The sequence below is a fragment of the Tachypleus tridentatus genome, chromosome 13 (genome assembly GCF_004210375.1).
Source record: "Tachypleus tridentatus isolate NWPU-2018 chromosome 13, ASM421037v1, whole genome shotgun sequence".
NCBI classification, from domain to species: domain Eukaryota; kingdom Metazoa; phylum Arthropoda; class Merostomata; order Xiphosura; family Limulidae; genus Tachypleus; species Tachypleus tridentatus.
Window position 1 is genome coordinate 165,068,691 of NC_134837.1, and position 27,391 is coordinate 165,096,081.

At 32.3% G+C, this 27,391-nt stretch overlaps 1 protein-coding gene across 4 annotated transcripts in view; it reads right to left on the reverse strand.

Annotated features, from left to right (window-relative positions):
• Window positions 1–27,391, reverse strand: part of LOC143237656 (neuron navigator 2-like) — a 120,972-nt gene that overhangs the window by 20,454 nt on the left and 73,127 nt on the right. For all 4 annotated transcript variants that reach the window (XM_076477147.1, XM_076477146.1, XM_076477149.1 and 1 more), the window contains 9 exons: window positions 18,992–19,075; window positions 17,112–17,220; window positions 13,012–13,145; window positions 11,599–11,774; window positions 5,374–5,530; window positions 4,471–4,630; window positions 3,930–4,015; window positions 3,301–3,390; window positions 899–992 (listed from right to left, as the gene is read on the reverse strand). In XM_076477147.1, coding sequence (XP_076333262.1) covers window positions 899–992; window positions 3,301–3,390; window positions 3,930–4,015; window positions 4,471–4,630; window positions 5,374–5,530; window positions 11,599–11,774; window positions 13,012–13,145; window positions 17,112–17,220; window positions 18,992–19,075 — 1,090 coding nt within the window. The remainder of the gene's footprint in view (window positions 1–898; window positions 993–3,300; window positions 3,391–3,929; window positions 4,016–4,470; window positions 4,631–5,373; window positions 5,531–11,598; window positions 11,775–13,011; window positions 13,146–17,111; window positions 17,221–18,991; window positions 19,076–27,391) is intronic.

Genomic DNA, 27,391 nt, shown 5'->3' on the forward strand with positions numbered 1-27,391 from the left:
TGAGAGTAACTGAAAAGATAAGTCAAGTGAAAGATCCAAAGAAAGACTCAAATGTCATATTTAGTTCACAGGAATAACAAAATACTTTATTTACATTGATTTATTTATTTGCACACTAATCCATACCTGGTCCTTCAGACATCTTAATATAAACCACAAGTAGCTTTAATCACAGCTTTAAGCTGCTGAACTACAGAAAAGAAAGAATCTGAAAAACAGAACTCTAGCAGGTATGCAGATAGAATTAACGAAAACTATCACATTTATACAAGTTAAACATAGTACAACACTATACAACAATAGCACATGATACACACCCTGTTCAGTTCCATCTCACATCATAAAACCAAAGCAAAGGTAGTTGACTGCTTTGTGTTTCCAAAAGAATGTCAGGAAATGACTAAAGAAGGTATAAACCCATGAGAACACAGACATAACTTGAAACTTGCAAGAAGCAGACAAATGTAACATTACTGAGATTCAAAGTGGTTAAACATTGGATTTTTTAAGACAACTAAATCAAATGAAAAAAACAAGATTGACCTCATACCATATCACTGGCATGGTGGAATTATGCATATAATTTACATTCACATAGTTCTATTGCACTTGTTCTATTTATTACACCTCTTCAATTCAGATGAAGTAAATTCTTAACCAACTTACAACCCACAAAAAATATAATACTATATAATAATTCCACACTGGTTAATCTTTGGTTCTTTCAAGATCAAACGTAATTGAACAGCAAAGCAATTTTTATAAGCATGTAAAGATGATGCACTGTGTGTATAAACATATACACCAGTTGTTTCTTAATGTTGTAATAAATAACGTTTGACCCACAAAAAAAGCATTATCAAGTATTTTCTTAGAATCAATAATGGATAAACATTACCTTTTGCACGTACCACGTTACCAGTGTGGTAACTTAAAACACTTTCAGCACTTAGACCAAGACTAGTTACAGGATCTATTCTGAAGAGATATTCCTAAGTAAAAGGAAGTGATTCATTACAATTTTAAAATAAATGAATTACTTTTTGAAATTAAGGAGCCATCTGAAGTTTATATTTTTTCTCTTAATTTAAATGCTTTAAGATACAGCACTGATAAATAACAGTAATTTTAGCCCAAATAGAAAAAATATGAACAATAAAAATGGAAGACATATCAAGTAAGCACACCTTATTTAGTCAAAATTGATACAAAATGATCATAATTGAAGCAGAGAGATAAAACCCTCAATATTACAGTTTATCAATTAAAATTTTAACAACTAATTAAATACAAATATTTGAAATTTAGAAGAGCAAAAATTGATTAATATTAATTTTATTTCCTTTGAGATCCATATTAAAAAAAATGTTTTACTTTTGGTAATTCCAGATATATATATATATATATATATATACACATACACACACACACTGCTGGCCAACGAACATAAAGAAAAAATATGCATTTTGCGTTGTTAGACTCAACCACTTATTTGAGTAGAGTTTCGAAAGATGGAAATAAAAAAAATAAAAATAAAACTTTTTTGGCATATATATATATATATATATATATATACACACACACACACACACACACAACGTTAACATTCTCAAAAAAAAAGATACCCAGCTGGGTGAAGTACACCTGTTTTTAAAAAAAGAAAAAAACCTCTACGTAAAAAAATGACAACGCAGCTCAAATTTCACCCCTAAACATATACATACATGATATGTAAAGAATTATGACGATAGAGGGTGATAAATACAGGAACCACTAACAATGTATAAACACAAATAAATGATAAATTTATCATTAGCATTTTTATTATTTTAATATATTATTTTTGAAAATACAAAATAATTTGTAGTTCAGGCTTATAGCAAAGACATTAGAGATATCTGCAACTGTTCATAATTTTGAACCACTCACCAGAGGGAAGGCAGACAGTCAGTGACACTGTATTATCAAACATCCATACTATGAGGAATTGACTGTCATAGATAATGCCTCCACATCTTAAAGTGAGAAGAATATTCTACACTATTCATATAAGTGAATAGTGAGTAAATTATGCCTTGCACTAGGATTTGTATTTGCTCTAAGCACTGCTATACACCATATTCTATGTTACCATTAATTTATCATTGTACGAATGAGATATTTTTATAAATGTCCTGTATTACTTCCCACAATTCAGCCAAATGCCAAGTTATTTAGTTACTGTTTAACCTTCTTAGTTTTCATATAAACTCTAATAGCTTTAATAATATTCAGGATTAGACATTTGATCAGGTCAAGCCAAGGTTGGTAGTGTTCATTTAGTCTCATTTTCTCATAAACATTATTTCATCACACTTGCTGTATACTTGAGATCACTGTCTTGCTGGAGGATGAATCCATGCCCAACAAGTACGACTTATTCCTGAAGGGATAAAAATGATAGATAAAAATCTACTTGTATCTGTTAGCAGTCCAGGTGACATTAGTTTTGTGTAAATCTCCAACACCATTGGCAGAAATTCAACTCATATTTGTGTTGGTCTCCTGGCATGCTTTATTGCAGATGGTATGTATTGACTGTGATAATGTTCTCCACTCTGCCATCAAACAACTTGTTGTTTATTGTTAAATGATTTTACTTTAGAATAATATATAAAGAGCACTTTCCTTTAGCTTTGCTCATCCATTGTTTAAAGTATAATGCTTATTTCTATATTTTTGGTTTGATTCTCTCTCCTGAGCTGTGTTTTTTTACCAGATATACATCCAGTGAGACCACTCTGTGGTATTGTATTCTGAAGATAACGTTCACACCTGTACTTACAATTAGAAAAGGCACTACTGGATTGTCATGTAACACACTCTGATGTTGTTAAAATTATACACTTTTGAAGAGTTGGGGCTTTTTACCTCAACCCTTCTAGTGTCCTAAGTAATAGTTTCACATACCCATTTTAGGATTTCAAAACAGGAAATTTAATCTCAATTCATTACAAAAATTCAAAAGTGATTTTTTACACATTTCAATACAGGGAAACAATCCAAATATCTATATTTTATACCAATTTTACTCACTTTTTCTATAATTATTTACAATACTATATATACTTCCATACTGTTTACTACTATTGTTACATCAATGTTTTCTATGAAAGCTACAAAATAAATAAAGTAGAAAACAATGTTTCTGCTTATAGCTATATTAATTATTTCAAACTAAATTTATTTCAGCAAGAAATATTGATTAACTTTACCTGTAAAAGTACACAAAGTACTGATAGAAAATGTTGAGATTCTTACCTTGAATGCTTTTTTTACTACATTGTCCAGTAAGTCCCATTTAGTTTTAGCATTAACAGAAACTGATCCTATAAGCATTTCTTCAGTTGGCTAGAAAACAAAATTTATTTTATTCATTAATTTACTGTATGATCTCATAACTTGAGTCACGAAGAATGAATAAATGTGAAAAAAAGAACAAAACTGATAGAATATTTCAATTTCGTTTTTTTAATGTGCATTTACAAACATGACTGCAACACAAATTTTTCATATAATTTATTTAAAAATTGATCAAATTGGGTGTTTATTAAATTCTCTATTTCTTTACTTATTTATCTAGGCTAGATTTATTTTTTATAGAATTTAAACACACTAACTACTACACATCCGATCCATCTCATAACAATAAAAATATTTTTATGGTAACTATTACAGGTATCTGTCAAAGTTTACTGAAAGTAAATTTTCCTATTTCTACAACTAATAAGATAGGACTTAAGAATTTTAATACTTAACAACAATTAGAAGAAAAATATTAATACAATGAGTTTAAAAGGAAATGTAGTAAGATTTTTAGTTGAATATTTTAATTATTTTAAAACAAATTAAGTAAATAAGTAAATTTGACATTATTTTATGGAATTTACCTCATTTTGTGCTGTTACTTTTTTATAATTCCCATGGCAACAAAGGTAGGCTGAGATGATGATTCTCTTACCATTTTCATCTGTAGCTGCATAATTGAGGTATGTAGCCGAGATTATATAAATAGAAAATATAGGTGAAAAGGTAGAAATAGGGGAAAACATTATTCAACTTTTAAGAAGTGATGTTCAGTAGAATCCTGTATAAATAAGTCCATACTGTCTGGTGTTAATCTATAAAAAGCACTTGATTATTTATAAGACATAAATTGAGCTGGTTTAACCATGAAGAACATTTTAACAGGAAAAACTTAAGTTACTTTAATTTAACACTTATTTATTTCTCTTTGAATAATTATCTAATACAACTTTCATGATATTACTAATTTGTTCTTTTCCAATATTCAATAACTTATTTCAAATTTGTTCAATACAAGTGAAACACTTTGCTTCCAGACACCATCAGTCATAATACTCTACTCCTAAAGTAATCGATTACAACAAGAGTTATTTTGTTGTTTTGTTTTTTCCTTCTATTTCTTACCAATATTAGGAGGACCTGAATGTTCTGAGGAACTCAGATTTTTCTCCAAATGTTTCATACTATTTCTGGCAAGTACTGAACTGTTGGAGGAAATTAAAGATTTACTGGACACAATTCTTTGCAGTCGCTCATTATGTTGTTTGAGGTTCATTATTTCAGCCTGAAATCATAGTAGTATACATTATTACATGTTACTTTACAATTAAAAAAAAAAGCAAAATCAGGTGTTTAGACTTGTTTAATTCACAAATACAGTTTTTTCATTATCTGAAGTTAAGATCTATTAAAATAATGCAATGGAAAATAAAAGAACGATTATGTTTGTGATTGATAGATTCAAAATGCACTAGCCTTTTTTACATTTGGTGTAAATAACTGTTAGTAAATATACTGTATTTTCAATGACACATATGAAATACAACTATACACTCTTTAAATGCTTTGCACGTTAAGTTTTAATCACATTACAGCAATTTACAACTATGTAAAGGGTTGTTTAAACTTTTCCATTGCTGTATTTTTAAAATAGTAGTTATGTCTTAACTGTTAAAGTTGTTTAATGTAATACTTTTATAACAGTTTTATGTTAATAATACAAACAAAAGAATTAAACTAAAATGTCAACTAAAAATGTTTTTCATAAGAGTATCATATCATAACATAGAAACCATATAACCTGAGCACTTTCGAAAGGTGGACCTTTTCTTCTGAGAGTCAGTTTGCTCCTGAAGAAGAAAGGTCCATCTTTCAAAAGCATTAGGGTTATAGGGTTTCTATTTCCTTTTTATCAAGACTTTTTGAACCTACGTGTTTATAGAACATCATAACATATTTAGTTTCAAACCATAAAAATATAATTCTATTTGTCCAACATTATGGCAACTTGTAATTAAATGTTATTACCTTCAGTTTATTCACAGTATCTTTCAAATTCTCTAACTGATGAGCTGATGTGAGAGCTTCAAGACGGATATCTGTGAGAGCCATGTCCTTCTCTCGCAATTGCTTCTTTAGGTCTTTTACAAGCTCTGGCATATGGTCATCTTCTTTTTCACAAAGACTGAAAAGTAAACACATTTAACTTTTGTATGTACAGAAACCATCTTGTAGAAGTTTTCTACATGTAAAAAATCTAAAAAAAATTATTAAAGAATTAATTTACATAAATTTAAATATGAGTGGTAATCAAATCCCACTATTTGATTTTTCCACCTAGTCTAACAGCTCAAAATTAGAGGCAGCTTGTGTAGATAACAGTTGACTAAGATACTCTTAAATGAACTCTTGATAGTATCAGGAGAATATATTAGTCTAATTGTGTTAGATGATATTCCTGTACTATATGAGCAGTATGCCATGAAAGCATGACCACGTCAAGATAAATCACCAAGTAACAGTACATCCAAATTGACAACCATGTTTTTACAAGCCATAGAGAATGAAATCTGTTGTTATTATCCTTTTCTCCAACATACCTGTGAAGCCACTTGACTGCAAATTTTGGACTTGTGTGTATTTGATCTAATTAAACATTGTCTTGGAAGTTGACACATGGAGGTGCATCTGTGGAAAGTTTGTCAAGATGTCTAGCCTAAAATTGATTTTGCTGTTTTTGATATAAATGTATGTTCATTGACATCAAATTCAAGTTACTTGTTTGTAATTAGGCACAAAGCTACACAATTGACTATCTATGCCCTGCCCACCATAGGTATTACCAAAACCTGATTTCCAGCATTGTAAATCCACAGACATATAGTTGTACCATTAGGGAGCACATCAGATTCAGATTAGCTACAAGTAATGATAGAAGAAGCAGTTCCAATGGCAGCAATAGATTTGGAATAGCATTGATATAAAATGGTATTAACTCTCCTCATAAATCTAGTGAAAAACCAGAGGGAAATCCTCAATATCTGTGCACTTAAAATGGTTCTTTCAGGTAGGATTAGAGTAAGTTAATCTAGGAGATTTTTGTTTCCCTTTTTCTTAGCTATATTTTTGTGCACAAGCAATACCATGTGTGGGTGCACGTATACCTGTTTCAATTTAGGATCTCTACCACCATATCCTAAAACTGAAATTATTTTAGAAAACCTTGGGCATGGTCAAATACATCAATCAATAGGGTTTGACCTTCCAACTTGAAAACTGTAATCAGATCTTAAATATATTAAAAGATGATAGAACAATGAGCTAAAAGGTTGTACTTGAAAAAAAAAACAAGAATAAAAAATCCTCAGAGCTGTTCACAAGCAACTCATTGACAGCTAAAACCACTTTGGAAATGGAGTACATTTGCCAGAAATGAATTATGAATGAAGGACATGATACAAATAATGCTTTTTACTTCTGTTAATTAAGGAGAAAACATCTCAAGTCAATAAAGCTGAAACATTAAATTTGCAATTTCTGTAAGTTGAATCCTAATTTACCATTTTCAAATGTAATAAACTCAGCATGTATTTATCCATTATTTTTATACTTTGTGATTCTCTTTTTAATTGTGGTTTCAAACATGATCTGCCTTTGTCAATTTTACTAAGTCAATGATAAGAAAAAATTCCTGATCTTTTTGTGACCCTTGCTTGTTCAATAATAGGAGGTGATTTCCAAAGGAGCTAAAAACAATTATGAATGAGGAACTTGACTCTTCACACACACACACACACAACATATACTCACATAAAATACCTTTTTTCACTACTAAAGTTTCTGAAGGCTATGAAACTTCAATTGGCTTTAGTGGCCAGGTGGGTTAAGGCGTGCGACTCAGAATCCGAAGGTTGTGGGTTCGCATCCCTGTTGCGCTAAAAATGCTCGCCCTTTTAGCCGTGAGGGCGTTATAATGTGACGGTCAATTCCCACTATTCGTTGGTTAAAAAGAGTATATGGGTGGGTGATGATGACTAGCTGCCTTCCCTCTAGTCTTACACTGCTGAATTAGGGACGGCTAGTGCAGATAGCCCTCGAGTAGCTTTGTGCGAAATTCCAAAACAAACAGAACAAGCAGGCTGCTGTTATGCGACTCCTAGTGGTTATATCCCATAAAAAAAGCATGGGAGAGCAAAGTACCATGGTGGCAATTAGATGACTTTCTGAGGTGATCTCTATGAAGCACCAAGAAGCTTAGGTGTTGTAAAGTGCTGATATAAGTCATCTTTCCCAAGGTGAGGGGCGAGTTAGTTAGGCTAGATGATGCTCTCAGCAACACCATCAGATGTAACAGCCAGTGTCTTTCCACGATGCAGTGGATCTTGAGATTCGTCACTCACAAGTCTTCGACGCTACGCCTGGTAGTTGAAATCGAAGGAGAAGGCATCGCAACGCATATCCCTATCCGTTGTGTCATGACGACGATGTACAATTCCGCACATTGCATCATCGTGCTCAGAATTTTGCCAGATAATGAAATACATTTTCCAGAATGCAAACAATTCCATGTCAACTGAAGAAATGAACTCCTTGTATCCGCCTCCGACAGGGAAATGTGGTGAGGTCACGCATACATACACAATGCATTATTCTGTTGACTCGTGATTGCGCGTCGCACGTCGTTCCACACAAAATGTCATCCAAGAATGCTGAATATTTGAGAATGTGCAAGTCTTTGATCCTTTGCAGAAAGTTGAAATCCTCCCCTGAATGTGCACAGCAGTAGAGAAGCTATAGCACTACGTTTTAAATATAGTGGTGGTGCAAAAGAAATAAACCTGTTAATGTTTAATGGGATGACAAACGATGGGTAAAACAAAAACAATAATTTATAGGAAGAGGTATCCCTTACCGTCTGGGCTACCTGTCAGGTGGTGTTTCAAAATAGGACACAAGTTCAGTATATTATGTGAACATCTATTAATTACTTTAGTTATGACAGTTGGACTGGCTGATAAATAGAAAGGGCTCTGTGAGTCTTGGTTTCCGAGCTATCGAGAAATATATGTTAGGTAAAGATTCGTCATATGTGTTGTGATGATCGTTCGATCTGTTTAGCTGAGAATGTGTGCAGAAAACCCTACGTAAAATCCTCTAGATAAACAGTTAGTACAGCTGAGACTATCATAAAATCAACTCCGGATTAAGGCATGGGCGTACCAGGGCCTGACACTAATGAGGTAACTTCAAGCTATAACTATAAACGTAGAGATTTTGTTTCGAGGGTGGCCTTTATAAAACTCTTAATCCGGTCTTGCATAAAATCATTGGGAATTGATGATAAGAGATGACTGGGAATTATCAAATACTATCATGCTAAAAGGACCTTGCATCCCTTTGCTTCCCAAGCACTCAGTCTTATGGTAAATATTAGCGGACGATTACCTTTAAAATACTCCCTATACAAACTTGTGATCTTGAAGAGCAAAACATGTTCTTTGCGTTGAGTAGCTATACAAGATAGTGCTTGATAGTTTGGTAGCCATAAACCATTTCTCCTGGAGTGCAGTAAATTAGTTTGTAGATAAGCATAGAGTTATACAATACTCTACCTGTGCCACGCCCACCATGAGTCCCGAAAACAGGCTTTTAGTGTTATAAGCCTTCAAACCATGTGCTACTAGAGGGGCGGTGAGTTGAAAAAGATCTACAGTAGATTCAGTATTGAATAGATACTCAAATCAATGTTAAAAGTGTTTAAATTAGTGTTTATTTTGAGATTAATTTATTTGTATTTTATGTTACACTGTATCTTCAATAATTTATGACGTCTAAATTCTGTTTCGTAATAACTGTTTCTAGTGTCAGACCAGTCAGTGTTAAATGTTTATTTCGTGAACGTTTTCAGGTTTTCATTGTAATTGTAGTTCGTTCTATTTTTATTTTATTTTGTATTTTTTACTGCTTGATGGAAGATTTTTATTACCTTTTGTTATTTTCATTTAGCTGTCATGATAGTCACCTGAGGAAAACGATTACATTATTTTGCAACCTATTAGTACCATAAGTACTGTTTAACTTTAAAGTTCAGGTAGACTGAGAATTTCTTCCTCCCATGACTTGTTTGTTTTGAATTTTCGCGCAAAGTTACATGAGGGCTATCTGCGCTAGCCGTCTCTAGTTTAGCAGTGTAAGACTAGAGGGAAGGCAGCTAATCATCACCACCCACCGCCAACTCTTGGGCTACTCTCTTGTCAACGAATAATGGGATTGACCGTCACTTTATAAGCCCCCCATGGCTAAAAGGGGATTCGAACCTTCGACCCTCAGATTACGAGTCAAGCGCCCTAATCACCTGGCCATACCGGGCCTTCGTTTCATATCTAACCTAGAATGCAACTTTAATTAGATATATTCAGGTAAATTTTCTAAAGTTTTGTGCTGCTGTTCTGAATCTTGAAATTTCGTAAACATCTATTAATCTTTTCTTATCTCGGGTAAAGTTGCATACGACATTAAATAGAAATTCGCATAACTTTGATCCTGTGTCTGGATCCCCAAAGGAGAAGCGAGCACATTTCCAGGTGGTAACACAGATTTTTGTACAAAATAATGTAAGTAAGGTTTTTTTCCCTTTCCCCTATAAATACTTTTGGTCTACTCGGTGACGTATGCAACGTTGGATTTTGGTATCCCTCACTTTAACATTTTCTCTGTATTTTGACGGTAAATCAAAGTCCCTTTTGTCTGTACAGACGTAAAACAGAATTTTGTTTCCAAGACTCCTCTTAATCTCAGCAACCAGTGTAGTCAAGTTGTGACAAGAGAGGCTACTTTGGGAAATAGACCATTATACAATAATTCTAAATAAAAGATTTGGTCACTTGTGTTGTGTGTTTCTCTCCTTCACTTTCCAAGTTATAAATTTTTACCTACATTAAATTTTCTGAATCTTTATTTTATGGATACTATTTATACATTTGTCAGGCACTTGAATACTACAACTATTTGTCTAACATAAGAAATTTTATGAAATACGTGAATGACCAGGTATAGTTTGTGTTTATACGAGTATGAACACCTTGAAACTGCTTCATCCCATAATAATATCGGTGACCTTATTATTTTTCAAATTGCATAAGCAATATATTTTTATGTAGATATTTCACACTCTTATTGATCAGTTGAAAACGTAGAGCAAAATAAAAAACCTTTCATCTTAGCAGGGATGGATACAGGGGGGGCATGGGGATGCATCCCCCCCCCAATGGCCATACCAAAATTGTGTAGGTTAATAGGAAATCAGAAATATAAAGTACTGATCATCTCAATTAGAATATTTTTGCTGTATGTTTACTTATAACGTGTTATTTAGGAATATATGAAAGTTCATTGTCACATGCACAATGTTGTATGATTCAGTATAGTGCTGTAGGATTACTTGTAACTTCATATTTTAGAATAAAATCAATAAATGAGAGTTCATAGTCATATACGTTTCTTTTCTTTGTTTCTAAATTAATTCCAAGAAATTTACGTTCCAGTAACAAGGAAAAGTTTACTTGGGGTCAGGTTTAAGTCACTGTTACTTAGTCGATCATCCTCCTAACAAAAATTCCTGTATCCACCACTGCATCTTAGGTGTTTGTTCTATTCATGAGAAACTTTAACAAAACTCATTAATTTCGCTAGTTGGAATGTTGAATAACTACAAATATTAGTTTGGAATGCGAGATAATATTGTATGATAAAATAAATACAAACTAATCCATCTTTACCTGCTTCAGTTTTATGAAATCTCTCGTTCTCATCTGGTTAAATTATGGACTCTTATACACGCCAGTGTTTCTTTTTACGGTAAAAATTAACAGTAAAACAATCTTTAAAACTACTGAAAAGTTAAACACTTTTCCTTTATTACAAATATATTAATTAAGTGTATCAATAAACTATTACAACTATCTTGATTTATAACTTATGTGATATCTTCAACTGCAAAATGATGATTATTTTCAAAATAATTTCTTTGTTTGTTTGTTGTTAAGCACAAAGCTACACGGTGGGCAGAACACAGGTAGCCTATGGCACAGCCAACAGCAATGTTACTGTAAGAGAATATTTATGTTTTCATAGTATCATGTATTTGTTAAAATAATAAACAATTAGGACATGCAAATGACACTTGCAAAAAAGAAAACTCAAGGTAAAACAAAACCAGCATTTGCAAAGAAGCGAGTTTCGGATTACACTTACTTTGAAGCAGAATGAAAGGAGTTCACCAAAGATTTATTGAGAGGATGAGATTCAAGTAAAGGTGAGTTAGGAGTAGATGAGTCGTATTGGAATTGTTTCAAGTCCTCCACATCTGATATTGAGCCATTTTTATTTTTTTTACTGCGAGAGAATGCCTTGCTGAACGAATCACGCAACTGTAACAGAATAATAATTTTATCTACTTTGTTTATATAACTTAATATAGTTTTAAAACACTTTCAAAAAATTAGATGGACTATAAATATGATTTATAAATAAATACGTATTTATAAATGATATTTATTTATAATATATAATGTATATATATATTTAGGGTTGAGTCTGTTTAAAAATACAATTTTAAATATGCGTATCAGAAACTTCCATGACATCCAGATGAAACTTAAAGAATGGAATGTATCAGTACTACATTTTGGCACTTCGTAAGTAGAGTTACGCTACCCAAAAGTGGTTGCTCTTGGGAACTATACGTATCAGATTTTTTCGATTCAAAATATTTCTATGTTTAAATTTAGTATTTAGCATTTCCAAATTTAGAATATTTCTTGTTGTGAATAACACTGAAAGGCAACGAAATATGTATCAAATTAGGGTACCAGGATCTTCTAGAAATAAAGTCTGCAATAAGTCATATCCCAGCCATATTAAGCAATGTGCGATACATTTTAACAGGCGAGTATTCACAAACAAAGATTAGTGACAAAAATCACCCACGTGCTCCGGCCAACAGTACGCAAAGTAAAAAATAAGAATATCCGTCTGCAAGTGTGACAAAAGCTACTTCGTTAACATATTAATTCAGTTGTTATAACTGGAGAATGAATTCGATATTCATGTTACTCGAATGAATGCATATCGATCAAGTCATTAAACACAGTGTCTGTTGTTACGTGTGCTGAAAAACCATCGTCCATCTACACTAGACGACGTAAGTGTAGAACGACTGCCTTATTATGGAGCTTTTCAAATACAAACTACGCTGCGTTGTCAAGATGCAGTTTTCGAATAGGGTACGACCAGACGTGACGACATGAACTGTAATGAAGTGGCGAGTCTCTAAAATCGTTTTAATATAATGTGTTCAAATTGTACAGAACGTCAAGATAAAAGATTGTATTGTTTAGTCTAGAAGTAAGAGCCAACTTTCATATTGAGGTTTTAAAATTAAACTATATATATCTTTAACTAAATGATTTAAAAATCACAAAAAGTTTCACTCACTAAAAATATTGAAACAAAGAATATAATGGTGCCATATTTGTTAATGTTTTTCAACAGAAGGATAAATCTTAAGTGGATTTTATTTCATAATTACCAAATGATATTATCTGCTATTTATAACTCCATAGGTAATTATTACATTACTAAAAAACCATGTCTTGATAAACTTACCCATCCCCTTTTCTTCTTTCCTTTACAACTAGCATTATCATATCTCACAGAAGGATTGCTACAGGTGCTGGACTGAGAGTTTACGCTAGAGACCGAATCTGTCGAAAATTGTCTGGACATTTTACCTTTCGTGGCTGAAATCACAGAAGTTGATGGTAAATCCGTGTCCATAACATCAATGCAGCTCCAACTATAATTCTTAACCAGCTAAGTAAAAATATCGGTTTAAAACACATCTATTTAACAATCTGTACTATATAGAAAAATGCTCCCAAGTCATATTCTACAAGTATTAAAATAATAAAATAAGAATGATGTAGGGGTGGCAATGCTAAAAACATAAACAAGGCACGGAATAATACATAAAAACCACACAAAAATCTATACCTAAGTAACTATTTTCAAGAACTTTTTTGAGTGCACCTAAATATTGAAATCCTTTCATTTGCAAAAATTAAGATTTTCAGTAGAAGCATTTAAACTGAATAATGCTATAAAGTCTTACAACGGTTAATTCCCATAAGTTTGTAATATCATTTCGGAGGTTACTTATGTAGGAGTTTATATATGTTTTTTGTGTATTTCTCCATATCTTTTTTTAAACAATACCAATGAATATCACTAAGCGCAGTAATGCTTAGTGTGTAGGGATGGGCCTGGAAAAAAATAACCGTCACATATTATGTACTATTGATCAGAGTCTCAAATTTCTTGCAACAATGTAAGACACTTTTCTAAACACCTAAATTAGGTTTTCGAGTTTATCTTTCATCTTGTTCAGTTTGGATGTAGGCCATGTTTTTCAATTTAGACTTTTACATTGTTGTTTCACCAGAGAGAGGTTTGACGTCACGCGAGGAGTGTATGACTTGATGTTTATATTTTGAAAGTTCGGAAGTTTCAGTACCATAAAAACGCGAATTAAGCTTGAGTAACTAATGACTAGTTAAGTTGAAGAGTGCGTTAGCTGGTTTCTGTTACTTTCGTACGGCTAATAAGATAATTCAGTGTTGTGCATATTGAGTTTATGTTTATACAAATAAGAATGAATACGGAAAAGCGTAGTACATATGGAAGAAATTAACATTTATGTGAACTTGTCGTATTAGTAGCTACTGTAAATTTAACTTCACTAATACTCACTGACTAGTCTAATTTTCAAAACCAAAATGATTCATAAATAAAATGCTTCCATTATCGTTAAGCAGATTGTGTTTTTATAATATTCTTTTAAAAAATAATTCAAGTAAAACTGCCCAGCAAAATCAACTGCAACACTGGTGTCAGGAGTGGAATTATTCTGGAAAAAATTAAATCAAAAGTCAACTTCAAAATGATAACCATTTGAAGGGAAATCAAACATTTACTGCAATAATGGAAAGATGATAAAAAAGGAGATAGAAGAAAATTAAAACATCAAGAAGAAATACAAACAAAGAGGAGAATTACAAGAAGAGATGTGGGAGTTGCAGAAGTATTACAAACGAAATCAAATTGACAGAAGACAAGACCAAAGAAGCCATATAAAACGTACGGAAGAATTATAACAACAAAAACTGAAGCATAGAACATTAACAAATAAAAATGAAAATAGAAAATTATATCAATGAAATATAAGAATTGCATCAATATAATAGCAAAATACCTGGGAGCTGAACTGGAAAATGCATGAATAACCTCATCCACACCTCTCTCTGAATTTACTTGAATATTTCAAACTCAAACATATTCCATTATGATGCATGAAATAGGAAAACTCGTATGGTGTATAGTATTGTTGTGGCATCTATAACTTTCTGGACTACTCACACCACTACTTCACCATGTTGTAGAATTCAGATGGCTAGCTCAACAATGTTTCTCAATCAGGAACAAACAGATTATGAAGGACAGCTACCACCGAAGGCATATGAAACATATGTTATGATTATTTCCAAAGTAAATCAGTGAAGTTGCAAACAACAAACTACTCATATGGCTGTAACAATTTTAACAACATTCAGCAATCTTCTAACAGACGTGTAATAACTAACAGGTATTTGTAGCCATCTTATGAAATATATTTGAACTGTTAAAAATTATGAAAGTTTCTAAAGCAAAGTAAGCAGGAAAGACTAGGCCTCAGTAAAGTTGTTGAAGATATGGAAAGACATGTTACAATTATTTTATACAGATGGTTGGCATGAAATGATGTATTTATTGGCACTTTTATTAACACAGTTGATAAGAATGCGTGAAATAAAGTATATGCAAATCTTTAAGTGAAGCTGCAGGCCAGTTGCTTCAACTGAAACTTAAAAAGCCATATTTCTAGGAGCTGCAGTCGAAAGCCTAAAAGAAATACAAATTATTTCCAAAGTATAACTAAAAAACGGAACTTTTATAAGTGTAGAAAGCATGAGCATTAAAACCAATAGTGTGTTGAATCAACCACTAATAATAATCCAAGGAAACAATATCCTGAGGATGATATTACCCCATCTGGTCGAGTGTAAATGAGAAATGCATTATTTAAAGAAACAAATCATTGTTCTGATTCATTAATGAAAATTGTTTCGTTTGTTTTGCTATGCATAAAGCTACACAAACAGCTATTTGTGTCAGCCACAGGTATCGAAACCAAGTTTCTAGCAGTACAAGTCTGCAGACATACTGCTGTGCCACTGGGGGGAGCATTAACGAAAAGTCTTGTAATACGGTAATCAACATTGGTTCTTCAACTACAACTGTTCGATCTTATCTGGTAATAAAAACTGGAAAACTGTATCCAGAGGCAGAAACATTAGGATATATCAATGATTAGCAAAGTGATTATTAAAGTCCAGCAAGAGAAAAGTTAAAGTTCCCCCAATGTGGAGAGTTTCTATACATAATATGATGTGTGAATAACTGATTTCTAGGTAAAGTACGTTTTGTGAATAGACTTCATGCAAAAATACAGATGTGAGGTTAGAGTTGTTCCAAACATTTTCAAAGTCAATAACCAGGAAATTCCTGGTATACTTATACTACCAGAGGTTGAACTTCCAGCAACAACAGGGGTAAAAACAGAAGATGATGAACCAACGTATAGTTCAGCAGAAGTAAAACAATCTATTGAAGAACCTAAGTTTCCAGGTTACTTTCGAAGTATCATCAGTAACGGAGACACAGTCGACTTTACAACCACCTGCCTGAAAAGAAGTTCCTCAGTGACAAGTCAACAAGTGTTCATGAAAGGTCATATTATAAACACGAATAAATTAGTAAAAGAAGAAACGTTTGTTTTTGTTAATTAATGATAGTATAATCTACGTTTACAGTTGTTAGTGGCGTTAATAAACAAATGCTCTGATATTGCTAATTATAGAATTTTGAGTTTAATGCACCATTGTTTTTGTGGGTGACAGGATTGTTTAGGAGACTTCATGTTGTGGCATTTTTAATTTAAACGTTTTCATTGTTTCATCACGGAAGTTTGACGAAAATTGATAAGAACATCATTTCATGACTAGAACCTTATTTAAAATTTTATGAAATGTGTCTGTTGATCAAGCGAATATTGAAATCAAATTTTTGGCGTTAAAAGGCCTCAGATCCACAGCTGAGCCACAAGAGAGTGTTCACGAAACGATTTCTGTTATATTTGAGAACGATTCTTTAATACGTTAAAAGGTTTGTTAGTCTTTTAATTTTTGATTTTTACTTTCAATCAGTGTAAACAATAAGTTTGTGTTTCAGTGAAAAAATACAAATACAAAAACTGCCGTACATAAGAAGTTAGCATGGCCTATCAATAAACATTAATAAAGCTAATTTTCAGAACTTGAAGTGTAATGAATAAAATGCTTTCGTTTATTACCACTAAGAGGATAACGAATATTACAGGATTTTGTAACTAAATAATCTAAAATCAAATGTTCCAACAACAACCAAAATTTATGTTATAATGCCTGATTAACAGACAACACTCTTATTTAAATAAAACAAATATGCAAAACTTTAAATCCTTCTTGGTGCTATTTAGAAATTTTATATTAAGCAAACAATTACAAAAACGCTTCAATACACTTGCGTGTTTGAAAATACTGAAAATATAAATTTCTGATTCAGAAACCAACTTCTTTGAGTTGCTTGCATTGATTGTAGTGCTATCTTAGTAAGGCCAGCTTCTGTACTTTGCTTTTTCAGAGCCTCAATTGTGTTCCGTAATTCTCCAAGTTGCGAATCCTGTTAAATAAAAAGATCGTTTATATACACGTATATATAGTAGTAACACATTACATGTAAAGGTGAATATGCTGACTGATCACTTACTAAAAGCTAACTTAATACTATGTTGGATCATCATGTAGCAATAAAATATGACAGACCTAATATAACAAGTATAACTTATAACAAGTACGTTAAATATAATCATGTTCTGACAGCTTAGAAAAGGCATTCACACCATAACAATTGTTTACGAACAAAGACAGATAGCTGTTAAAATAAAAAAAAAAATAGTCATTGATAACCATGCCCTTTCGAGAGATATACCAACGAACAGGCTCCCTTTGTTAATTCGAAAGGCCATTCGTGGTGTCCATTGTCATGCAGTTTGGTTTGTCATGAATTTCGCTACACAAGGGTTATCTGCACTAGCCGTCCCTAATTTAGCAGTGTAAGGCTAGAGGGAAGGCAGCTAGTCATCACCACCCACCGCCAACTCTTGGGCTACTCTTTTACCAACGAATAGTGGGATTGACCGTCACATTATAACGTCCCAACGACTGAAAGGGTGAGCTTGTTTAGTGCGACGGGGATTGTCTTGCAGAATAAATACGATATGACTAAATCACTGCATTTACATGTACTCATGCAATGAATGGTCTGCCACACCATATGATCATTCTGGTTAGCATAACTAAATAAAAGGGGTGTTCTACAAATATACTGTATGTATTCTAATAAACATTAAGAAAATATGATAAAAACTTATAAATACTTGTTTACTGGCTATTTCTACTTATGTTTTATACCTTATAAATTATCTTGTATCATTCATATCAGTCTCCTCTTAACTTTCTTTAAAGCCAAAAACAACATCACGTTAATTTCTAAATGAGTAATCAATAACACGGAAGAAATGCGATGAACAATAATTACTGATTATAAAAAACAAGCCTCTAATATTAGTCAATTAAAACTGGATTAAAATCCGTGTTTTGCAAGCATGCAAGGTAAGCATTTGCCTGTGCGGCAAAATCAATAAATATTTATAATCATTTTACTTATAACATAATCGACTATCTCGCGTTCACTTTAAAACTTTGCTGTCCCTTGCCAACATGGAAACAGTATTGATTGGCACAGATACTGTGATTTAAATTAATCAACTTAAATATAAAACAAGATTTTGTCAGATTCAAGATATTTCACTTTAAAAAAGGTACTTCTCTTTTGAAGGTCATGAAAAACAACTAAAAACCATATTATTCTGAATCTAAAAAGTTTGAAGTAAAATACATACAAGTTTGCTAAAGTAAAGGTTTAGAGTAAACCTAACATTTTTATATGTTATATAATCTAGGACACAAAAATGCTAAAACTCGACACCGAGTGAATTGAGAGTTAAAGACAATATAATTAGAGCTAACTAGAGTTCTGAGAAATTTTATTAACGTTTATTTATTTAAAGCTCTAACAAATAGTACCAGCAAACCAGACTTAGCTCCCTTTACTATTGTTTATATAAACCGGATAACATGGGTATAAATGAAAATACATGTATTAGATATGTGAAAATCTCTGTAGAAGATAGTTAAGAAAACTTTTATTTTTCGAACATTTACCAGTCATCTTAAGTAACCCATTTGAGAGTTCTGTATTAGAATACAAATTACAAAAAAAAAGGTATGACTTAGTGTAGAATGGATTTTAACTCACTAGATCTAACATGTTATTTAGTAAATAATTAATTTTGAGTTTTCCTGGTTAAGTTTCAAGTACAGAAACTCACCTTTTGCTCCGCTGATGCAGTGAGGTGTTGAAATCGATCAGTCATGTTGGAAAGGCTATGTTCAAAAGCTGCAACCATGTGGGCCTAATAAAATCCAGTAAAAGGTAACGAAACTACCAACAACGTAGTTTCAATATTTGATATTACTTTTAATACAAAGTGGATCATTAAATAAACATATCAATAAATAACATACTACAAAAACACGCTTAGAATTCGAAAAGAGCTAGATTACTATGTTTTGCCAAAGTTTTTTTCTTATTTCTTATATTTCTGATTTACAGATATAAAATATATCAGTTAAATTCACATTCGTTCGTATTAAGAAAAACTTGGATCACAGTAAAGAAATCTAAACCATTTTATATTACATTAAGTACAGCAACCTGCCATAGCGTATATAAGTACATCAAGTTACAAACACAAGGGTATTGAAATAAGTTTCAATTACGATATCGAACTTAAATACAGTGACTACCACGTTTTCACGCACATTTAGATGTGGGTGTTTTCTTCAAACTGTATATGTGGTAGTGTTTATTAGTAGTAGGAAATGTAAGAAAATTCATAGTTGACAAACTGACTTTTGTAATTGTTTTAATATATTATTTTAAAAGAAGTAGACTGCGTGCTGTTTGTCTATTGTTGAAAATTATCGTCAACGAGTTACAGACACCTATTTAAAGAATCCTGTCCACAAAAAAGGCTGACAAACAGTGTGGTGAATTAATCTTGCTGTACTATCGCAATTAAACCTCACCTACGAAACTAACACCAAGACGTTGTCAAGGATGTTTTTACAGCAAAACCACATTGGGTTATGAAACCTCGAAGTTTAACACTGAAATCAGTAAACTTAATACTGTCCTAGCCGGGAAAGACAAAAATTAAAGTTTAAAAATTAATATAGCATGCAGTTCGAAAATTAGTACATAATCATCGTTTAATCCTAACTTCTAGAAACAAGCACATCATATATTCTGTAATTAATACCGATAGACGTCATGTTACGCAATTTTTCAAAATAATATTATTTAATAGTAGTTGAAGATAATGATATATCATTAACATTTAACTCTAATTTACAAAACTATTAACAAATTATAAAATTTAACATTGTATATCATAATTACCTAACGATTCTACACTAATAAATTAATGTACTTTCAACACTTAACCCTAAGTTTTAAAACTAGTAACAATATATTGGTATTATAAAACACATCTGTATCTAATTTTGAAGTAAAAGAGTAAACAGCGGTATGCATTCAAGGATAAACAAATTTGCTTTCATTATAGAATGAAATGTGAAAGAATCTTTAAAAATGTGCATAAATATTGTATTGATGTTTTTTTTCAAAAGAATTATTTATTTTTTTCAAAAAGGATCATTACATTTTTTTTTCAATAGACTGTTTGAATTCTCCAATTCATACACAAGTAAAATTATTTTTGGATTTGGAAGTGAATTATATTTCAGTATAAACAGATAAACTATCACATGTATAAACCAAGAAAAAATACACCAATAAAATTTAAAATAACAAACTGTCGCAAAGTTGAATATTAACCTCAATGAAAGTTTTTTTATACAAGATAAACAATAAACAGAATAACGGGGGAGCTTCCCCATGAAATCCCTATTAGAAGCCATTAACATAATGGAATGAACAAGAATATCTGCCCACCTCCAGAGTCAAAGCGGGTATGTCTTGTAACGGATTTACCGTTATACGTTTAGTTTAATAGTTACGTTTGTTTTAATAGTGTTTTTTTATGCATGTGACGTATATTATTGGATATGCATTGCGCAAGTCCCGTCTGTTCTCTAACTTTGTAGAATATTCTTGAGTAAGAATCAACAATATTTGTTTTCTCTCTCTCTCTCTAGGTGTTTGGGTATATATATTTGTATACCCAGGAGGGTCAGATACACTAGACCTCTTCCTCCTTCCATTACTTAGTTGGAATGGCCTGATTAATACATTTAGAGTAAATACAATATGGCTGAAGTAATAGCATAACTTTAAATCTGGTCCTTTTCAAGGCAATGTCCATTTATATTGTTCTTTCATTTTTTATTTTTTTTAATAAGTCTATTTATAAGGCCGAATATCAGGGTTAATATCTGTTATTAAGTCTTCGATCTCGTGTTTCTTGGAAGCAAGTGCACCTTGGATGTTGATGCTTATAATTGTGAATTTTAAGATTTTAGCACGTATCCTGTGATTGTTGTTATTAGTTGCGGTATGTGTGGTGTTATGTATTTTTAGCTATGTTTATGAAAAGGTCTATGCTATTTTTCGATTGGTTCGGTTTTGTAAATTCTGTAATGAACTCTATAAGAATGTTTTTAATTAAGTTTACTATTAGACTTGTTTCATCGTTTGGGTTTTCTTTTACTGTAAGATTGTTGTTTTCTTGGTTGCTTGTTGTATCTGTTATTTTGTTAGGTTCTTGTAAAATGGTTATTGATTTCGTTGAATTTTGTTGTTCTTTTGTTAGTGGTTTTCGTTGTGTAGTATTTTCTTTAAACTTTTGTGCATATGTAGTTGGTCCTGTAGTGGTGTGTGTTATCTTGTGTTGGTTTTATTGTTTTTATTTCATAGATGCGTTGAATATTTATTTTAAGAAAACGCTAGCGTATTTTCGAATAGTGTTGAATGTTCGAAAATCTCGCGTGATTGGTATATATAACCTATGCGCCGAGAGACTATCATTATTATTGGTCAGCTACAGTTAGTGTGCTATAAGCCTCGGAAGCCTATTAATCGGAAGACTACAGAACTTGACCAGGAACGTTTATAGACTTCGAACATTACAAACCGCTCAACTTCACTGAATCAGCTCTGGACGCTAGTGTTTCTACGAGGACATTAAATATCTCCTTCGGTAAAAAGTCAGCTTGTAAGCAGTGTTAGGCTACCCGAACCTAGCTTATGCAAGGCGTGACAATATCAACTGAGAATTAACTTGCTCGTCGTGGACCTGGATGGTCGATAAAATATTCAGATACAAGATATATTCGGATATAAGACTCAGTATTGTCTGCAAGTTTGTAAAACATTTGTATATTAAAATATATCTGTGCTAAGAAATAAAATTGTGTGTATCAATCTTGTTGGCAAACATAATAAATTTGATACATATTGAAATTCAAATAACTGCTAAATTCAAATAAAAGAATTCCGACTATTTGAAATCGTAATACGTACCGTAAGTCATATAATAAATCGGAGATTCATACAAAATAATTTAAAACGTAACACTGTGGACTTACAGAGCTAGAAACCTGGTTATGATATCAGTAGTAAGCAAAGCACAAACATTCTATCGTGTACCTTTCTGCTTAACTTCAGACAAAACAATATTCATAGGTCAAATTGTTGATATATTTGCGAGCTACAATTTCTGTATTCAGGATAGCAGCTTGATAAGAAGCGTAGAGAACCATAACAACGAGCACAGAACGTTCTTTCTCATAGCAATATTTACTTGGAAACATTGAGACGATTTCAAGAAAAAAAATTAGGCTTAGGCAGTTCCTTCAGTGCTATCAAGTTGTTTAGGCTCTGTTGAAACCCTTGCATATAAAGTCAATCAGGAATAACAAATATAATACTGACAGACAGACATATAGAACATCTGCTTTGTGATATTAACATTTCATTGCACAAAACCGATAAAAAAAAATAGCACTGGCCACGAACAATAAATCCACGTGTACAATGTTCATGTTGTGACTTAGAATGATCTTCATCAAGGATGTCACGACCCACCAGGATCAGGAAAGGTGAAAGGATACAGTGTTCTCACAGCGAGTTTCTAAATTTGTATACTACGTACATATTGTTAACGAAGTACTGGTATGGTTTATGATTTACATTAATACTACTTGTATAAATGATATCCACAACTGGGTAATGATAATGCAGGCAATACTAATTATGCAGAACAATTTATGTCAGCATTCTCATTAATTATGCAAAAAGCGTCTCTGTCCAAGGTTTCCAGGTTCTAATTTAATTATTTTTATTCAAAAGGTTGAAAACTTCTTCACTTAATATGAAATAACAGCTTTCAAGACATCAAAGTTATGTCTTTATTAATTAAATTGTGTTTTATATTTCCCCCTTAAGAAGCAGAATGAAAGATTCCAGTAAAAAATAAAACAGCATATAATAATTGTGGTTTCTGCAGCGAATACTTGGATGACTCACGCAAGCTCCCCAATGAAAATATAACTTTAAAGTCTTTTACATGCAGGGAGAAACATCTATATTAAACAACAATGACACTAAACATTAATTATCCTTACAACTATCAATAATGAAAATTAGTCATGTCGTTTTTAAACCGGTTTTACTTAATTGATTTTATTAATTTTGTTTGTTGTATTTCGCGAAAACCTAATAGAGGGATAGTTATTCCTAATTTTGAAGTAACACAACAGAAGTGAAACACAATCAACACTTGTCAGAACGGATAGCGTGATTTGATCGACCCCAAAATGTGGAGTTTTCTTTTTGTTGGTAACGAGACGTGAGCTGAGCAATCCCAGATTCACAGTCCAGTGTTTTAACTACAAGATTACATTCGTTCTATTATTTTTATTTTTGTTGTCTCATTACGCTCCCGAAAAATTGCATAATTGTTATATTTTCCAAATTAGGAAAACAGAATGTCGCACAATCACAGATGTGCAGGTGACAACGTAACACATCATTATCTCTCTTAGGCTTTTTTTTTTTTTTCATAAGTGCACTTTGTTTCGAACTTTACCAAATTTTCATTAAGTAAAAGCTAAGGTATCTGTTTTTTCTCCAGGTTATGAACGTAGAAAAATGTTGTGGTGGATTCTGTGATAACTCAAAAATCTAATGTTCAGATAGTTTATACATATTATTACAGTATCCGTTCTTACATCATCAAAGATTGTATAAACTTTAAGAACTCAATAAACACTTAAAACATGGTATACACTGTGTGTTGGTCAGAAAGACTGTGTAGGAAGAGGTGGCAGCTAAATTGGTGGCAGTGATTTCTGTTACCCGCTTCTTTTTTTTCTGTAAAAGACGTATCGCCATCTATGAACGAAGTTAATGGTAACTTACGTCAAAGATCATAAATGCTGAATAATAGCAATAATGCGTGATGTAAGGGGTTGTGACCTCCAAATAATATGCTCCTTGTTCCAAATTATCATCCTCGAAGTCTGGTTGAGATTGGCGGAGCGACTTAGTAGTTAGATGACGAACAGACAGACGCACATTTTTGTGCATTATAAATAGATAGACCATACTCACAGAAGAAATATTTGAAATAAGCTTGAAAAATATTCAGCATATTTATATTTGTGTCTTGTTCTCGTAAAAGTCAATAATGACTTAAATTGTTTATTGAGTTATTTGTCAGCTTATTGTTGGATTGTTTCTGCTATTCGGACAAAGCTATACAACAATAACGGCACTTGCTTTGCCTAATTTTGAACTGAAAGACAGTTAACAGTGGCTACTACCAACTCTTGTGCTTCTGTTATCGAATATTGGCGTTTACCGCTACTCTTTTACGACCTAATAGTCCTAAAGTGCAGAATGTAACGGGATATTTATCGTTTGACTTTCAAACCTGCGGCTCACCATGTTAACCAACTGGCTAAACCTGACCCAAATCAACATGAATCAGCCTTCCTGGCTACACCTACAACAGTGTTAGTAAATGCTCTGCTCTCAGATATGATCCTGGCTTTAATTTTGGTTATTACAGAAACCCAAATCAGTACAAGAAAAATAATTCGTTTGAAGATTAATTCTTATCAAATGCATAAGCTGCGTCATACCTTTTAAAAACTATTATCTAACCTTCGAGTCTGAGTCATAAACTCTACAAACATTAGAATGAAATATTTTAGGGCTAGAAATTACCAAGACAATAATAATTGCGCCTGTTGTAAATAGAGGTGCCATTTTGTTCGGACAAGAAAACTTTAAGTTATATTATCTTTATAACTAAAACAAACCTAGTCTCGTCCATCCACTTCCTCCTTTTTTTTTTTAAGGAAACGAGAGCTAGGAAGGATAATCTAGATTAGTCGTTACTGTGGAAAATAGAATGGCGCGTGACTGGAAAAACGTGAAACAAAAATTTAATGAAAGTTGGGAGTTTAAATTTGTAGTGATTGAAGCAAATAATAAGCCAGTGTGTCTTTGTGTAACAAAGTTTTTAGGAATAATAAAGTATACAACATTAAGCAACACTTAAATAATTTTCACAACGAATTTGGAGTAAAATTTCTAGTTGATAGCAAAAATCGTATGAATGAAATTAACCGTCTGAAAGCACACCTTTATGAACAAAAGGGAGGCCTAAAAAGATATTTATCATCGATAGAACTAGTTAGGTTATTTAGCTATAAAGTAGCTTGAATTCTAGCTCAAAAAAAGAAATCAGTTCTGATGCTGAACTACTAAAAGAAATGCATCTCAGAACGGCTGGTTTTTCTTAACCTGAAGATGATCTAGGAAGCTCAAAACGTTGTTCTCTCCTTATCAATAAAAGTGTTAATACCCACATCAGTCGTTCTGAGATACATTTTTATTTCAAATGGGTTTTTCGTCATCAAGAAGTAGTAAAAGAAGTATTGATTGTGGCCATTGAAACTCTGTTGGAGAATTATGGTTCAAAAATAAAAGATGCTATTCTTCAAAAGGTAAATAATTTGCAATTAAATCGAAGAACAACTGTTCGCAGAAATCTAGAGTTAGCAAAATACATAGAAAATAAGTTGCTTGAACAACTGAAAGACTGTTTGAATTTTTCTTGAGCACTAAATGAGTCAACAGATGTTAGTAGCACTCCACAGTTGATATTTTGGGTTCGATACGTAACTTCAGATCCTCAAGTGAGGGAAGAAATGCTTGGTCTTCGTGGATTACGAGATCGAACATGTGGAAAAACATCTTTGAAAAATTTCTTGAAATGTCAAAAAATTCAATCTGGATTTTTAAAAAACTGGTTTCTATCATACAAATGGTGCTCCCGTCATGACTGGGGCAAAACTAGAATTTGTTTCTCTTTTGAAGCAGCATTTAATTGAAAATAATGTGAAGTCAACGCTGCCATCTTTTCATTGAAGATGTCTAAAACTGATGAACTGAAAATTTTGATGAACATTGTTATAAAAACTGTGAATTTTATTAGAAGTGGAAGCTCTCTAATCCATCGACAGTTTGTTAAGTCTTTGAAGAAAAGCAGTGACTGTACTTTTGATGATTTTACTGATTTTGCAAAGGTAACATGGTTAAATAGAGGAAAATTCTTGGAATGATTTACTTCCTTATTTCCTCAAATAAAAGAGTATCTTGTTGAAAAAGGTGAGATTGAAATTGAAACTTTGTCATAGCAGTGTGATTTGTACTTTCTGTGCAACATGATGGTTCACTGGAATAATTTGAATATGAAGCTTCAGGGAAGAGGTGAAATAATAAGCGAGCAATCACAGTCTATTCATGAATTTCAACTAAAGCTAAACCTCCCTGCAGAACAATTACAAAAGAATGATTTGACACTTTCTGCAAAGTTAAATAATTTTCTAGAAAATAATAAGAACTATGATTCCTTTGATGCTAAACATGATCTCTATGTAAAGTGGATCAAAATCTATCTCAAAAATTTGAATCACGTTTCTCTGAATTTAAAAATTTGAAATTTATATTTTAATTTTTGCATGATCCATTTCAATTTGACTGGGGAAATTTCAGTAAGGAAATTACATCTTTTTTGTCTTTGAATAAGTGTGGATTTGAAGACCCTGCAAAGTGTAAAACATATAGAAGGTAAACAAAAATGTTCTATCAGAGAGATGTGGCTCACTATTCTGATAAATGAGAGTCTTCCAAATTTAAAAATAGCAATTTCAAAATTATTTTCCATGTTTGGATCCACATGGGTGTGTGAGTCAATATTTTATACGCTAGATTTTTTCAAGTGTAGATACAGATCTCGGCTTACTGACAGATTTAGAGGCAGAGCTAAGATGTTCATTGCGCATAGATATTAAGCTAAATTTCACGAAGAGTCCGACATGGCCAAGCGTGTTAAGGCGTTCGACTCATAATCCGAGGGGCGCGAGTTCGAATCTTGGTCGCATCAAACATGCTCGCCCTTTCAGCCGTGGGGGCGTTATAATGTGACGGTCAATCTCACTATTCGTTGGTAAAAGAGTAGCCCAAGAGTTGGCGGTAGGTGGTGATGACTAGCTACCTTCCCTCTAGTCTTACACTACTAAATTAGGGACGGCTAGTGCCCTCGAGTAGCTTTGTGCGAAATTCAAAACAAATTTCACGCAACTTGTTGATGAAAATCCCCATCAATTTTCACATTGAATGTTAGTTAAAATGC